Here is a 16,219-nt window from a genome sequence, read left to right as displayed (position 1 = left end):
AGCAGTCTCCTCTCAGTACCGATGGTTTGGTTGCATATTGCATAATGCTAATGTTCAGCAACCCAAAACATGGTTATATGGATTGACCTGACTTTGGAAGGCAGCCAGGGTGTTGTTGGAAAGCTTGGCCTTGCCCTACTGACCCATAAAGAGGCAAGCTGAGACTGCCTTGGCTGCCTTGGCATTTTTGGATTCATCTTCCCCACAGCCCCAGAAAGAGAAGCAGGAAAGTACTGGGTGTAGTGGGCTGGCTAACCATTTCTGCACAACATCATTTCACATTAAATTATATCACCCTAACCCTGACTTTACTACCTGTTTCTATTTGTCTTCTGTGATCCAGACTCAATAGAGGACAGGACTTCTGTGCCTTTAATTGCCCTGCTCTCTTTTGAGTCTGGCAACCCTAAAGACACATTATATTAATAGCTGATCAAGCTGACTCTTGCTCACTGGCGGCAAGTGCAGGATGAATCCCCCTCCTCTTCTGGGGGAAATGGCATCAGGCAAATCCATGTCCTCGGACTCTGCAATTTTCTTAATCAATGCTCTCTCCAGCTGGTAGGGAGAGAGGTTGCCTCACTTTGCTGTCAGTAGCTGCAGCTGCAATAATCCATAATCTCTACTCCTTTGCCACCTACCATCACTCTAACTGCATGGTGACCAAAGCCTGAATGTGAGACTGGTGTTGGATAGACCAAAAAAGCCTTGCTGAGCCTCAGAATGTAATCGAAGCCCTCCAGTTGGAGCAGGAACTGGCAGTTTCACAGTAGAAGCAGGGCATGGCTCTCAGAATTTGGCCACAGCCTATTTCCCCCTCTTTTCCTGTGCTGCTGACATCACAAAAAGAGCAGCAAAGAGGATAGATATATAATAATATGTGTAACCCACTTGGAGCCCTCTTTAAATAGGAAAGGATATGAGGTAATAAATGACATGGAAGCAGACTGCATGCCACAGTTTGATCCTGGCTTGTTTGAACAAACCAGGATTTAAACCTGGTGCCCTTCAGCTGTCCATACTAGCTGGGCCTTATGGGTATCTTAGTCCAACACCATCCGAGGGCATCAGGTTGAGGAAGGCTGATTTAAACTCACCATAGAGTTTTCACAAGACACAAGGAACTCTGCTTAATTTAAAAGCAATAACATTGCTTCTTGCTTCCTCTTTGCACCCCCACTAGAGAAGAGGAGAAGGGGAAGCATGTGTGCCTGGAGCTAACTAAGGCTTGTTCCCATATACTAAACTATGGTTTAGGATTATGTACAAAATGGGCAGCAGTGATGCTGTAGTCCACTACCTGTGAATGTCCTAGGTCTTGGGCAAAAAGCCAGCTGATAGCTGAAAAATGCCATATCCTGGCAGAAGTCATCACTCTTCAGAAGGGTGTTGTTGCTGGTCCCCAAAATACTATCACTTTGGCCTCTGCTGTTCCAAATTAGATCACTTTGACTCAGACTGATTCAATGAGATCCTCATTTGCTTTTGACGTAGCAATCCTGTGTCTACCCTTCTTCATACCTGTGAAATACAGGACAGTCTCATGTCCTTTCAGGGTGGAAGGAAACCCAAACTGGTTAGAAATTGCAGCTTTCCAGATGCGTCTCTGAGCCATGGCTCTTTCAGAGCATTCAGGGAGAGGAGGAAGGAATATTAGAGACAGGTTCTATAAATGTTATCAAGGAAGCTGCATCAGTAAAGGAGGGGACTTGATCACAGTCTCTGTAGCTGTGGCCCCCAAACTAAGGAATACAGGGGAAGTCCAAAGGTTTTACTGTTCTTAGCAACCTTGGGGAGGTTGGAGCAGTGAGCTCAACCTCGTCATGGCAGCAATGTGTCTCCAATTTACACACAAACACTAAGTTGCCAAGTTGAATTCCAGAGCCCGGGTCGAACTTTTGTCGAGGTCATGGTGTGCTTGATCATTGGCAAGCGTGCAGATTCTGTCATGATGTTATCTCTCTGAATGCAATTTCCCTCAGAGTCGGTAGCGTGGTTTCAAGAAGTGAGAATTTTTGTGGGGTGAGTGCTTAGGGACAAAAAGCAGGGTTCTGGAGTAACACAGCCAGAAGTTTCTTCTCCCCAATACAGCCAGATGAGCCTATTGCCTGCTGTTAATGAGAGGCTATTTGTGAGCTAATAAGGCAACTTCACTGCTAGACTTCACTGAGCTCAGTGATTTTGACATGGGATCCAAGAGGGTTCCATTGTGAGCCTAGAGAGAGCAAGAACCATATTGGAATTTCCATTTTGCACCAGGGGGCTGATTCACTGTTCAGTAGCTTAACTGGGAGGATATCTTGAGTCATTTGCCATTATTTTATTAGGTTGAGGTCTGAATCACACACATGCATGTAATTGCTCAGTATATCTTTTTGCTCGGTTACTTACCACAAACTGAAAAGGTTGCTATTTGAGCTGACATGTGAAGTGATATGAAAGCCCTGCCTTTCTAATATTTGATCTGCAAGCATAGTTTTGATCATGTAAGCAGTTGCTTGATGTAGCAGGAACCAAGCAAGGAACAAACACATGGGAAACTCAACATGAGACTAGACTGCAGCTTGCACTCACTGGCATCTGGTATGTTTTCAAAAAAGGGCTTTTCAGCTCTTCCCACTCCAGCTGATTATGGGATGTGCAGAAGAGCCTCCACACAGAGCTGGTCTGCCCATGCATAGCTGCCAAGTCTCCCGTTTTCTCCGGGAAATCCCCGTTTTTCAAGCTGTTCCTAGCTGAAAAAAACTGCATTTTTTTTGTTTCCCCCCGGTTTATTCTGGCGTGGCGGCCATTTTGGAACTGGGCGGAGCATGCTCAGAAGCGACTTTTGATGCTGCTCTGCCCAGTTCCAAAATGGCTGCAGTGCGACTTCTGGCACGGCGGCCATTTTGGAACTGGGCAAAGCAGCATCAAAAGTCACTTCTGAGCATGCTCCGCCCAGTTCCAAAATGGCGGCAGCGCTACTTCCAGTCTGCTATTTCCGGCCCGGTCCCTTATTTCTCTGACAGCAACTTGGCAGGTATATGCCCATGAGGTTCACTGAGGCAGCTGCCTCAGGTGGGGGAATTCTGTGGGGCAGCACCCACACGCCCCCCCCCTCACATGCCCGCTTATGCCATCACCACCAGAGAAGAGAGGAGAAGCAGTGGCTTCTGGCAAGATCTTGTGAGTGCTGTGCAAGATCTCGCAAGAGTTTCACAAGATCTCACTGGAAGTCGCCACTACCTCATGATCCTGGTAAGTGAGGCTTTGGCAGGGAGAATGGAGACACCTTTCTGTTTCGTCTGTTCAACCTAACTATATGTATTGAAGGCTATGATCCCTTAAGTGTCCTGGTCCAAAGCTGCACAGAGCTTTGAAGCTAGGTAAAGGTAAAGGGACCCCTGACCATTAGGTCCAGTCGTGACCGACTCTAGGGTTGTGGCGCTCATCTTGCGTTATTGGCCAAGGGAGCCAGCATACAGCTTCCAGGTCATGTGGCCAGCATGACAAAGCCGCTTCTGGCGAAGCAGAGCAGTGCACGGAAATGCCGTTTACCTTCCCACTGTAGTGGTACCTATTTATCTACATTCACTTTGACGTGCTTTCGAACTGCTAGGTTGGCAGGAGCTGGGACCAAGCAACGGGAGCTCACCTCATCGTGGGGATTCGAACTGCCAACCTTCTGATCGGCAAGCCCTAGGCTCTGTGATTTAACCCACAGCGCCACCCACGTCCTTAAGTGTCCTGGTCCAAAGTTGCACAGAGCTTTGAAGCTAGTAACCGCCATATTTAGGACAGGAAATCAGAACCAATTCCAGTCTATACTGTTGCATTGGATGAACAGGAAATGATGCAGAGAGAGAGGGAGGGGAGAGAACGCACATGCAGAAGTACGGAATCAGTAGGAATTGAAGTTTTAGGTGTCAATTTCCTTTCCCCTTTTCCAGGATGGGAGCCTTTACATTACATTCCAAAACCGGGAAGCCTATGCCATCTGTCTCCAATGGGTAAGTCATGCCGAGGCCTCTTATTCTCCTACCCTAGAAATAACCATGTTATTTCTTATCATAGGTTGGCATGTAGGCATATATTAAGGAACCAAGTGCTAGAGGAGAAAGTGGGAGGAGAAAGGCTGTTAATTCCAGCACTGACCTAGCACATTTCTCCCACTGCTAAATATAAGTGTAATTTGCACAAAGAACCGCAGCCTTTCTTACCCAATGGTGGTACCTCCACATGCTTGTCCTACGCCATTCTGAGCATGATACTGAGGGCTGGAGTCAATTTTTCACTCTGTGGATGGAATTCCACATTGCTAGAGAGAACTATGTTAGCGCTATCAATCCCAACCCAGTTCAGATGATATTTCCAGCCCACTGTTTCTAACACTATTTTCAGTGTTAGCAATACTTACGTCATCAATCCTCACAAGAGCATAGCACATATGGTTGACTCTAGGTAACAGAGGAAGAAGAAAGAGGGGATGTATAACATCCAAAGCAGGTAGTGCCATGCATGGACAGTGCAAAAAAAGGGGTACTTCTGATTCTTCTCTGTCCTTGATACATTACAAAATCAGCCATAGGCTCAGAGGTAGATTTGTGCCTTATTATTTTAAGTAGGCATTTTATTTCATAAATCTTATGCACCTTGAGATTGCAAAAAAAAAAAACAACAACAACAACAACCTCAACGGGGTTTACAATAAGAATTTTATTTTATTGTAAAAGCCATGAAAAACAACTATTTAAAACATTAAAAAAATAAAATAAAATCAGCAATACACTAAAAACAGATTAAACACACTGGATTGAGCAGGGATTTTTTTTAAAAAAAACTTAGATAATTCATATCTAAATGCATTTATTTATTTATCAAACTTTTCATAGCAAGAAAACTTCTTATGCAATTGGCAAAAGTATAAAACATTTAAAAATATTGATAAAAGGCGGTGAAAGGGTGCATGCAAACACTTGGTTCTTAACAGCACACTAACCTAATTGTGATCTTACTGCTGCCTAGTTTAAGGGGCATGCTTATGTGGAAACCTACAGCAGACTGTAAAGTTCAGATAATTGTCATCTTAGCAGTGCAGTTTACATCTACACTCCATTTGGCCTGCCAGGTCATTTTCCCCAAACCATGCCCACCTGCCCCACACCTGACGTCATATGTGATGTCAGGAATGGGCCAAGTAGAGACATGGCTGCTGAAAGCAGGATTGAAAACACACACTCATGCATCAGCTGGTGGTGTGGAGTTTGAGTTCCTGGCTGGCAATACCCTTCAGTAAGCAGGATTGGCATTGACCCACACATTAGCTGATGTGCAGGGAGTTCAATTGCACTTGGTCAATGTCACCCACCACCTCTTTGGGCCACATTTGACAGGTGGGTGGGACAACCCACCTATCAATCACATGGCACCATTGCATGGGCGTAGGCAGGGGGCAGGAGGGGGCAGCTGCCCCCCCCCTAGAAGCAAAAAAATTAATGTATTTTACAGACCATAACCAGCACTTTTCCCCTCCAAAAACTGAAGTGGAAAGGGCTTTGCTTTAGCAAGAGCAGCTAAGTCTCCGCTTGCTGGGGGGGGGGGACACAGCAGTAACAAAAACACATCAAATAAATAAAGCAAAGTGGCTACCAGTAGTTAAGCAGTTAAAACAATGGAGCATATATCCCCAGGCAAGATTCGATAGCTGACCATTTCACCCTATTGTTCTTAAGTGGGAGTTGTTAATGAGCATTCAGGAGCATTAAGAGTTCTATTGGCGATTTAATGAGGGTGCAGACTCAGAGGATTCAATTTGACTAAGGTGGCTCTGCAAGGCTAAAAAGAAGTGAATAAGAAAGGGGGGAGGCTGTAGCTTTGACAGACACAGTGATGTTTATAAAAAGCATTGGTGTTCCAGTCTGCCCCTCCTCCTGCATCTGTATACTGTAAATCAGGGGTGGCCACCTCCCAAGAGACTCTGATCTACTCAGAGTTTAAAACTGGGGGTGATCTACCCCCTTTTGGGGGGTTCAGGTCAAAGCTGTTGAGTTTTTTTTAAAGGAAGGGAAGCCCTGTTTTTTGGGGTTTAGGTCAAACTTGTTGAGCTTCTTTTAGGAGGGAGGGAGGCCCATTTTTGTTTAGGGCTTCAGGTCATAGTTCAACTTTTTTGAGGGAGGAGGAAAATTTTGGGTGAGCTTTTTTTAGGGGTGCCAGTGACCTACCAGTGATCTACCACAGACATCCAGTGATCTACTGGTAGATCACAATCTACCTGTTGGACGTGCCTGCTGTAAATCAAGCAGAGAGAAAGCTGCTTACAAGGCTCCTGTACATGCAGAGTTCCAGCATCACAGCGTCACCCAGAGGCACCCACAAATATGAGTTATCCCTCTCTCTATTTCTTCCTTCCTTCCCTCCCTCTTCCACCCTTAATAAAATACGGGGGGGGCAGATAATCCCCACATAGAAAGCCCATCAACATGGGGGGATGACTCTTTCAAATACGGTATTTACCAGTAATTGGGGGGGGGGGAGAGAGGCACCTAGGCCTCTAGGAGTTGGCTGCTATGCCTAGGAGTAGGACAATTCAAGAAAGCAGAATGATGCATATGCTATGGTAATATATCAATAGAATCATAGAATTGTAGTCGGAAGGGATCACAAGGGTCATCTAGTCCAACCCCCTGCAATGCAGGATTTTTTCCCTAAGGTGGGGCTTGAACCATGGTTGAAATATTATGCTGATATGCAGCAACGCCTCGGAGCCGTCGTGGCTGCGGCCGTGTCTTGCCTCGCCCTCGCCCGCCCTGCCACCCCCTCTCGCCTGCCCGACCCTCCCGTCCTCTTGCTGCAGAGTTCCAGCATCACAGCGTCATCTAGAGACACCCACAAATATGAGTTATCTCTCTCTCTATTTCTTCCTTCCTTCCCTCCCTCTTCCACCCTTAATAAAATACGGGGGGGGCAGATAAGCCCCACATAGAAAGCCCATTAACATGGGGGGATGACTCTTTCAAATACGGTATTTACCAGTAATTGGGGGGGGGGCACCTAGGCCTCTAGGAGTTGGATGCTATGCCTAGGAGTAGGACAATTCAAGAAAGCAGAATGATGCATATGCTATGGTAATATATCAATAGAATCATAGAATTGTAGTCGGAAGGGATCACAAGGGTCATCTAGTCCAACCCCCTGCAATGCAGGATTTTTTTCCTAAGGTGGGGCTTGAACCATGGTTGAAATATTATGCTGATATGCAGCAACGCCTCGGAGCCGTCGTGGCTGCGGCCGTGTCTTGCCTCGCCCTCGCCCGCCCTGCCACCCCCTCTCGCCTGCCCGACCCTCCCGTCCTCTCCAGCCAAGCAGGGTAGCTGCCAACGCTACCAGCCCCAGAAGCACAAGGTGGCCGCTGCTGCCGCCGCCACGATGTCATCAGACCCGCTGGCCCTTTAGCCCCGCCCACCTCATGGCCCCTCCCCTTCCGTGCCTTGGCCCCGCCCCTGAACGACCATGGCTTGCCCCCCCCCTAGTTTTGATCCTGGCTACGCCCCTGCACCATTGTGATGCTAGATGACTGACAGATGGCCTGGGTGGGGGTAGGGGAGATAAATGTCTGGCCCATTTGGTCAAGAAACATCCCCCAATCCAGTTTCTCTTCCTTCTTTTCTGGCAGTGGAAAGATAGGATAGAACTGAAAATTATATAACCATGTCTCCTGCATTTTCTAGCAATCATCACTGCTGCCGCATGTAATAATAATAATAAAGATAAAGATAAAAATAAAATAATTTTGTCATAGGTATGAGCTTTCATGTGCATGCGCACTTCTTCAGATACCGTACATGCATGCATAGATGCATGCACACGAAAGCTCATGCCTATGACAAACTGTAAGGTCTCTAAGGTGCTACTGGAAGGATTTTTTTATTTTGTTTTGACTGCGTCAGACCAACACGGCTACCTACCTGTAAAAAATAATTGATTATTTATACCCCACCCATCTGGCTGGGCTTCCCCAGCCACTCTGGGTGGCTTCCAACAAAATATTAACATACAGTAATCCATCAAACATTAAAAACTTCCCTAAACAGGGCTGTCTTCAGATGTAGTAGGGTCCATGCATGCTTCCCTCCCAGTAAGGTGCTGCAATTTCCCCAGTAGACCCAGTCTTCATCATATTTGTTCCTTTTATTTCTGACATATTTATAAACCTGAATAAATTTGTCCCAAGGCCAAACACATGTGCACAATTGCACTACAGACATATTTCTCTTTAATAGAGTTAGTGTGTACACCAAGCAAGGCACAGATTTTCACACACTGCCTATCTATCCTGAGGGAGCCTAGTTAATCTGGCATGACCCCAATGTATGCAAATGACCCCCCCAAAAAAAAGGGAAATGAGATGTAGGGCACAAAGTGAAAGAGGGCAGTTTGTAAGCAATATGAATCACAATTATAGATAAGATGACTGGGATGTCTTCTTGTACAGAAAGAGCCAAGGAGCACCAGTCCACATAATTCAATTAATTTGCATGATACTGGACACTTTTTTAAAAAATCCAGGTTGCTCCAGACATGTGGCAAATAAGTCGTCTGACTCCATTGTCCCAAGGGATGGGCAAATTTGTAAACTTTAGTTTCTCTTGGTTTTTCATTTTTCCAACCTTGATTTCAGTTCTCCACATTGTCACATGTTTGAAATGTTTTTAACTCCTCTTGAAAAACCAGTGTTTTAGTCTGAATTTCTCCTAATGTGTACACATTTCTTTGCAGTTTTGTCTAATATACACATTTCCCAAAGTAAATTTCCCTAATGCAGTGCATTTTAGTATGCCATTTTCACAGATACATTCCATTTTATGCACACTTTACCCTCATATTCTGCAATTCTGTACACATTATTGGCCTGGAGACATTGCAAAATTCAGAGATGTGCAAATTTCAAAGGACGACTGTGTTTCAGGTCCCATATTGTTTCTGAAAGTGTGGATTAGGCAGATTCACCTTTAAATGCAAAGTGATATCAAAAGACGGCAGTGGACGGTTGCGAGGAATCCCCAATTTCTTGAAGCATGGGAACCCAAAAAAAAAATTTTCTAGATGATTTGGCATAACATTCGGTTTGATTGATATATATGTGTATAATTTGAAATAATGAATGTGATATAATTGGTTTTAATTGGAAAACTAATAAAAATATATTTTTTTAAAAAAATAAAAATGCAAAGTGATATCAAATTTATCCACCATCCCTAATTGTCACCACCACAAATTAGGACTTTATGCCCTACTCCAAGTATGAGGGGTGGTGCTCAAAATTGCAACTTGTGTTCATGGGAAATTGTTCAGATGGCCAATTTGCTACATGCACAACAAACATTGTGCTCAAATACCTACTTTTTCCTCTTGTGCAAGAAGTTGCTCAAGAACTGAAATCATAATTAAGGTAGCCTGTGGGTGATGTCGTTTTGGGAATTTCTTTTACAAAAAATTGAAAAGGTCACATCAGTTGCTTACTGTCTTACTCTTAATTTCCAAACCTTATCAAACAAATAAATTTGTCATCTGGCCCGCAGGATGGATTCATTTTGAGTGCTCATTACCCAGCAGGGCCTCCTGCTGTTGTGGAATTGAATGGGCAGAATGATTGTAAATCACAAAGCTGGCCAAAATGGTTCTATTCAAAGATGCTGACAGGAAAAGGGAGGGAGGGTGTTGAAGTAAACCTCTTTTCTTTTCTTAGTTTTGCTCCATGGTGAGTTGTGTCTCTCGATGTCCTACTTACTTGTGCACTCAAAATAAATATTTCAGTTTGTCTCAAGCTGCAGAACCAGTAGCACAAATCGACCAAAAGCTTCATCTGGGGAGGAAAAACCCCTTCTTGGCTTCTCTTTTATTATGCCACCTTCAGAAATGTTTGCGGATGCAATTCAAAGTACACTTATCAGGAGTGAGCCTCACTGAACACAGTGGGACTTACTTCTGAGTAAGCATGCACAGGATTGGCTGAAAGCGGCTGTTCAGTTGAACTATTTTATTTATTTATAATAGTTTAATGTTTCAGCCTCCAGCAAAACTTCCCAGACAAAAAAATAAAAACCAACAGCAATCAAATAAATTAAGCAACAGAATGACAGCCCTAATGCAGCAGGGCCTCATGTTTCAAGCTGGGGCTGAGGATAGGTCCCAGGTCTGAAAACCACCATAACGAAATGCTGGTTTTTGAACATGGGAAGTCCTAGCCCTAAGCTTTCTGCATGCTCTTTGGGAAGTTAGACTTTTTCCAGCCAGAAAAAGCTGGAAAACTACTTACACCTGCAAATAAGACTTCAGAAGGGCTCATTGTAATCGTTATCGAACAGTTTCAACAAGCTTCTTTGAAGGTGCCGTGTGAGCGCTAAACAACTGATTGATGCTGGCAGCATGCCTTCACAGGGGCTCACTGCAGCTGCCAATCAGCCTATAGTGCAGCCAATACCAGGGGGACTTGCTGGCAGCATCGATCAGTTGCTTGTTCTTTCTTCATCTTCTGCCCAGCTGCTGAACCATTTTCTTTCTTCTTGCAGGGGGATTCCAGGGAAGAAGTGTGGCACCATTATCCTGTCAGCTGAGGAACTGGGTAACTGCCGAGTAAGTAATTCTCTGCTCTTTGGGCTTCTGGTCAGGCCTCTGCTCCTGAGGGAGCAAGGGGAGCTCCTGTCTGCTAGTGTCTTGAGTTCAAAAGGCCAAAGAGCTCTAGGGATCATCAAGGTGTTTTCTTCTCTAAGTCCTTACCATACTTCATGGCTCGTGAAGATCAGCTGTATAATAATGCAGAGTATGGTGAGAGAGGCTGAGACATAGACAAAGGAGATGCCCTGACAAATATTCCATGCAACTGTTCATCTCATTTGAGTGCTCATACAATGCAGAAGGGGAAGAAATGGAGGAAGTGAGAGATTTTACTTTCTTGGGCTCCATGATCATTGCAGATGGAGACAGCAGTCACAAAATTAAAAGGCGCCTGCTTCTTGGGAGAAAAGCAATGACAAACCTAGACAGCATCTTAAAAAGCAGAGACATCACCTTGCCAATGAAGGTCCGTATAGTTAAAGCTATGGTTTTCCTAGTAGTGATGTATGGAAGTGAGAGCTGGTCCATAATGAAGGCTGATCGCCAAAGAATTGATGCTTTTGAATTATGGTGCTGGAGGAGACTCTTGACAGTCCCATGGACCCATGGACTGCAAGAAGATCAAACTTATCCATTCTGAAGAAAATCAGCCCTGAGTGTTCACTGGAAGGACAGATCCTGAAGCTGAGGCTCCAATACTTTGGCCACCTCATGAGAAGAGAAGACTCCCTGGAAAAGACCCTGATGTTGGGAAAGATTGAGGGCACAAGGAGAAGGGAATGACAGAGGATGAGATGGTTGGACTGTGTTCTCGAAGCTACGAACATGAGTTTGACCAAACTGCGGGAGGCAGTGGAAGACAGGAGTGCCTGGCGTGCTCTGGTCCATGGGGTCACGAAGAGTCGGACACAACTAAACGACGACAACAACAATGCATGCTGGCTCATACATTTGCAGTGGTGGCCCACAAAATCTCTCACCCTTGCAGATGGTGTGCTGGCATGCCAATTCTGCCTTGTGTCCATCAACCCACGGGCTGGCAGGACGTCATGAGGAATGCACCCCAAGAAAACTGTACCCCACCCCCAGCCCTGCCCATGTTAAGCCTCTGAGAACACTGAAATGAGGTGTTAGACACATGGTACATGTATGTGTATGTACTGTAGAGCCTTGGTGGAACAATGTGTTGTGGAGTTGGACAAACTGTTCAGTAAGTTCTCAGCAGAGACCAGAATAGTTGTAATGTGGAAATAGAAAATGTGCAGCTCTAGAGAGTCATAAGGTTGCAATGAGAGATTCCACTCCCTTCAGCTCTTTATCGCTTGGGGGGGGGGGAGAGACTATCATGTAAGCTCACTGTCTGTTGCAGTTTCTAGACAAACACTCCTCTCAACAGCTCTCAGAGCAAGAACCAAGATTACAGCCAACGTCAGTGGCTAAAGTGTGGTCACAGCTGGAAGTTAAGAGTTCAGATTGTGTACTAAAGGACAAACAAGGGCAGCAGCTAAGAATGAATAAGTAGTTTGTGGAAAGATTTGCTGTGCAGAGAAATGCATCTGATGCCTTGACCATTAGGGATGCAGTATCTGGGTAGAGGTAGGTGGGTGTCAGAACACAAATGAATATCTGCATAGCATTGTATGGATGGAGTGTTTGTGTCTGTGTGGCATTTGTATGCTGCCTAGTAGTATGGAGTTGCCTGGCAGTTTACAATGAATAAGTAAAAAAATCCATTGAAATACAAAGTAAAAATAAACCATTAAAACTGGAACCTACAGAAATGCAACAAAGCAAAACTTGTCAGAGTCAATACACACCCACCCAACATTATTGGGTGATTTCCAGCCGGTCGCAAATTCTCTCAGTCTGATCTACCTCAAAGGGTTGCTGTGAGGATAAAAGAGAGAAATCCATGTGTAATAATATTTAGAATTCCTCAAAGGAAGAGCAAGATAAAAATGTATTTAATCAATGGCTGATCACATACTCATTGGGGTTCCAGCACAGATCTGAATCTCTGTCCCCCATCACATTCCAAAGCAGAAAGCTGTTCAAAACTGGGTTGACTTGCCATCCAAACCTGCTAAAATGTTTTCCTCCTTTCTTAAGGGTCCTTTCCCCAGCCAGCTCCATCAGAGGAAATGGCCACAGAAAATTCTCTGGGTTATCTGTCCTGAAGAGGTTAATGAAGTAAAATCAGGTTTCTTCCAGGGGAAAATCTTACCACATCTGGATCGAGGTTCTTCCTAGCATTCTTGGTCACAAATTTGTTTTGTGAAGGGGAGACAAGAGGAGAATGGGCAGGCATGGCAAGTGACAGGCCTATGCCTGGTTGAACCCAACTGTCAGGTACACAAGAGTCAAGTATCAGCCCCTGACAAGCATCAGAATCTGTCCACTGGCTTGCTGCTGGTGTTGAACAGAACAAAACAGCACAGTTGGTGTATAACTTTTAAGAGAAAGACAGGACTGCCTAGAGACTAAACATCAGCAAAGACAGATTCTTTCATTCCCTTTCTCTCCCACATACAGAAATGAACACAAACAGTATCACTACATTTTTGCCACCTTCTCTCGCCCACACAGCTGATGTCTGCAAGAGGGAAGGAAATCCTATTTTTTTCCCTCCTACACAGACAATTACAATATTTTTTTAAACCCCCCCCCCTTCACACACCTATGTTGAACTTGCACAGCTAAAAAAAGACATACAGACCGACTCTTTCTCACATGTTCATTTGTGGATTTGTCTTTCTGTAGACAAACTTGTGCAGATGGATGCACCACACCAAATACTTGTATTCAAACAACACAAAGTGCTTCACACTTTTTGCTCATAAACATACAGCGCACAGACCCTTCCGGCTCACGAGACATGCACTGTCTGGTTAATGCAGGCTGTTTGTGACACTGGTGTCCGTTCAAAATTTCAGAAATGTGCTTGAATGCATCCAAAGCAGCATACCATCTGTTGTGCCATAAAGAGAATTTAATACTCATTTCGATCTGAAAGAACCGAGACAGAACCAATTAGCTCTGCATGAGCCATTCTGCAGCCTGCGCTAGAATCTGGTTTAACTTTTCCCTCTGCGCTGAGGATAGTATGGGAATGCATCATATGGGATTAACTGTGCTTCCACTCAGTGACATTGTTCCTTGGCAGTTTCTGCACCATCACCCCAAGGAATTCAACTTGCTTGTGTTCCCCCCTGATTTTCCAAGAGCCTTGTCTTAACCCACCCAGCACTTTCTTGCCTCCCTCCCTATCTTATGCTGAATGCTGATCATAGGAAGCCACACTGATAAGAGAAAATCAAACCTGCACACTCCCTGGTTTCTATGGATTGGAAAGTGCAGCAACAGATGTACTGCCTGAGCGCGTCCCACTTCTCCAAACAATTACTATTTCAGCAGACTGTAATTGATCAGTGGCCAATTTCTTAACCCCAGCTGGGAGAACAATTAGACCTTCCCTGGCTAAGCTACTGTGGGACGTGGGTGGCGCTGTGGGTTAAACCACTGAGCCTAGGGCTTGCTGATCAGAAGGTCGGCGGTTCGAATCCCCACAACAGGGTGAGCTCCCATTGCTCGGTCCCAACTCCTGCCAACCTAGCAGTTCGAAAGCACGTCAAAGTGCAAGTAGATAAATAGATACCGCTCCGGCGGGAAGGTAAACAGTGTTTCCATGTGCTGCTCTGGTTCACCGGAAGTGGCTTTGTCATGTTGGCCACATGACCTGGAAGCTATACGCCGGCTCCCTCGGCCAATAACGCGAGATGAGCGCCGCTATCCCAGAGTCGGTCACAACTGGACCTAATGGTCAGGAGTCAGTTTACCTTTACCTTTAGCTAAGCTACTATTAGAGAGTCACACCTCTGAGCCATGAAATCATTGCCCCTCCTTCCTGGAAATTATGGATGTGTGGATTGGCCATCACATTTTGAGTGGTGCCTGCCAAGGCAGAAGGAATGTACTTGCATGCTGTTTTTTCCTGGACAACCCAGCTTTTGCTCTCTACTCCAAAAGCAGCATGTAGGACACCATGTATTATCTGGTGGACACCTCATGGGAAGTGATAACATGCCCCAAGACCTCTGCACTGTTCCATTTTGCCTTTGTCCCCAGATCAGGAGCAGCTTGCTTGATTCTTGTGTGCTGTTTTTGGCTTGAACAGGGAGCAGTAATGCCAAGGATTAAAGCTGCCCAAAGGAGCAGGTGACCTCTGGCTGAGCATCCTGCATCACCTGAGAGCCTTTTGAGCATCTTCTCTCTAGACCATCTACCATGGTCCTCAAGGATAGTTTCCTGCTGACCATCTCAGGAGGCATCTTCTAGGACTGTGGTGAAGATGCTCTCCCCTGAACCAGTAAAGCCATAGGACCATTGTTGGGAAATGGTTGAGATCAGGGGTTGCTTAAAACATTATTCCACTCCCTACTCTTATCAGCACAATGCATCATCTGGTGGGTTTCCTTATCCCACCATCTGCTTTGCTGCTACAAGCACTAGTGATGTTGGCCCTGTGGGAATGTTCAGGGAGGCAGTAGAGGATATATTGTTTAATAATATCATTCCTAAGGTGCACTAGCAAGTTCTATAACTTAGCAGAGTTTTACATTCCCCTTTTATACGCACAGCGGGTAGTTGGTTGCAAGCTTGTTTAAGCTTCTCGATATAGATTCATTGTAATTTCCCTTATATCTCCCTCTTAAAAGAATAGACACGGCACAATCTTGTGTAAAGTATATAAAATAGGTTTACTCACACATTCAGTTCACAGATGGATCCCTGAAGGCAGACTTAGTTACAGAGTATATACATGTGGAATCTATCCAATATGGGAATAGTCCCTTTGTCCTCTGTTGACCAACAGAGCATCTCTAGCCTGGCTGGACCAAACATTCCCCTGCAAGTTCACTCTTGTGAGGAAAACAAGGAATGTTGTACTTGACTGCTATCTACATATCACATCCCACAGGTCCTAGCTTAGAAAGCAATGCTTTCCAAACTTCCTTTAGGAAGCATGTTGTGCACATTGAGTGGGGACAAGGCAGCCATTTAATTCATGGAAGAGTTGGCCTGTCTCTCTACCCTGGATTTTTGCTGCCTTTGAGCTCTGCAGACTTTATTTGTGATTTGCATCTCTTGAATGCTTTTCAGCATAGGCTCTCAAAAAGTATTGGGTACTTATTAACAAACCATGATGCCAAGACAGATCAATGGGAACAAGAGGAGGAGGAGGGGCACATGACAAGGCAATAGTGACACACCTGGGACAGAGTTACGACATCCCAACTGTCCTCAATGTGCTCCACTCTTGAAGATGTGCTCCTCCTATTCACTCCCCTACAATGGTATCCTTTGAAAGATTAAATGCTTACACCACTCACATGGTGAGTCACTCGTATCCGACTGAAGAGAGGCAGAGGCTCACAGCCTGTAGCATCATTAGCTGAGAGTTTGGCAGGCGAATGGAAGAAGAATTGCGCACTGAGTTGAATTCACAAACAACACGTAAAGTTGGATACTCTGGCTCCCTCTCATACCTGCCTACTACCAAGAAAGTATAGTATAGCACTCAGGATCTCTGGGCCAAATTTAAAAAAGACAACAAATACACAATTAA

The 16,219-nt window shown here is 45.0% G+C and overlaps 1 protein-coding gene across 1 annotated transcript in view; it reads left to right on the top strand.

Annotated features, from left to right (window-relative positions):
- LOC118088691 (copine-5) overlaps positions 1-16,219 on the top strand; it is a 133,057-nt gene that overhangs the window by 66,965 nt on the left and 49,873 nt on the right. The window contains exons 7-8 of the mRNA XM_060276994.2: positions 3,930-3,989; positions 10,548-10,611. Coding sequence (XP_060132977.2) covers positions 3,930-3,989; positions 10,548-10,611 — 124 coding nt within the window. The remainder of the gene's footprint in view (positions 1-3,929; positions 3,990-10,547; positions 10,612-16,219) is intronic.

Source organism: Zootoca vivipara, chromosome 7 (assembly GCF_965207765.1).
Source record: "Zootoca vivipara chromosome 7, rZooViv2.hap1.1, whole genome shotgun sequence".
In the NCBI taxonomy this organism is placed as follows: domain Eukaryota; kingdom Metazoa; phylum Chordata; class Lepidosauria; order Squamata; family Lacertidae; genus Zootoca; species Zootoca vivipara.
The sequence above is the reverse complement of the archived record's forward strand: the minus strand, read 5'-3'. Positions and strand labels throughout refer to the sequence as shown.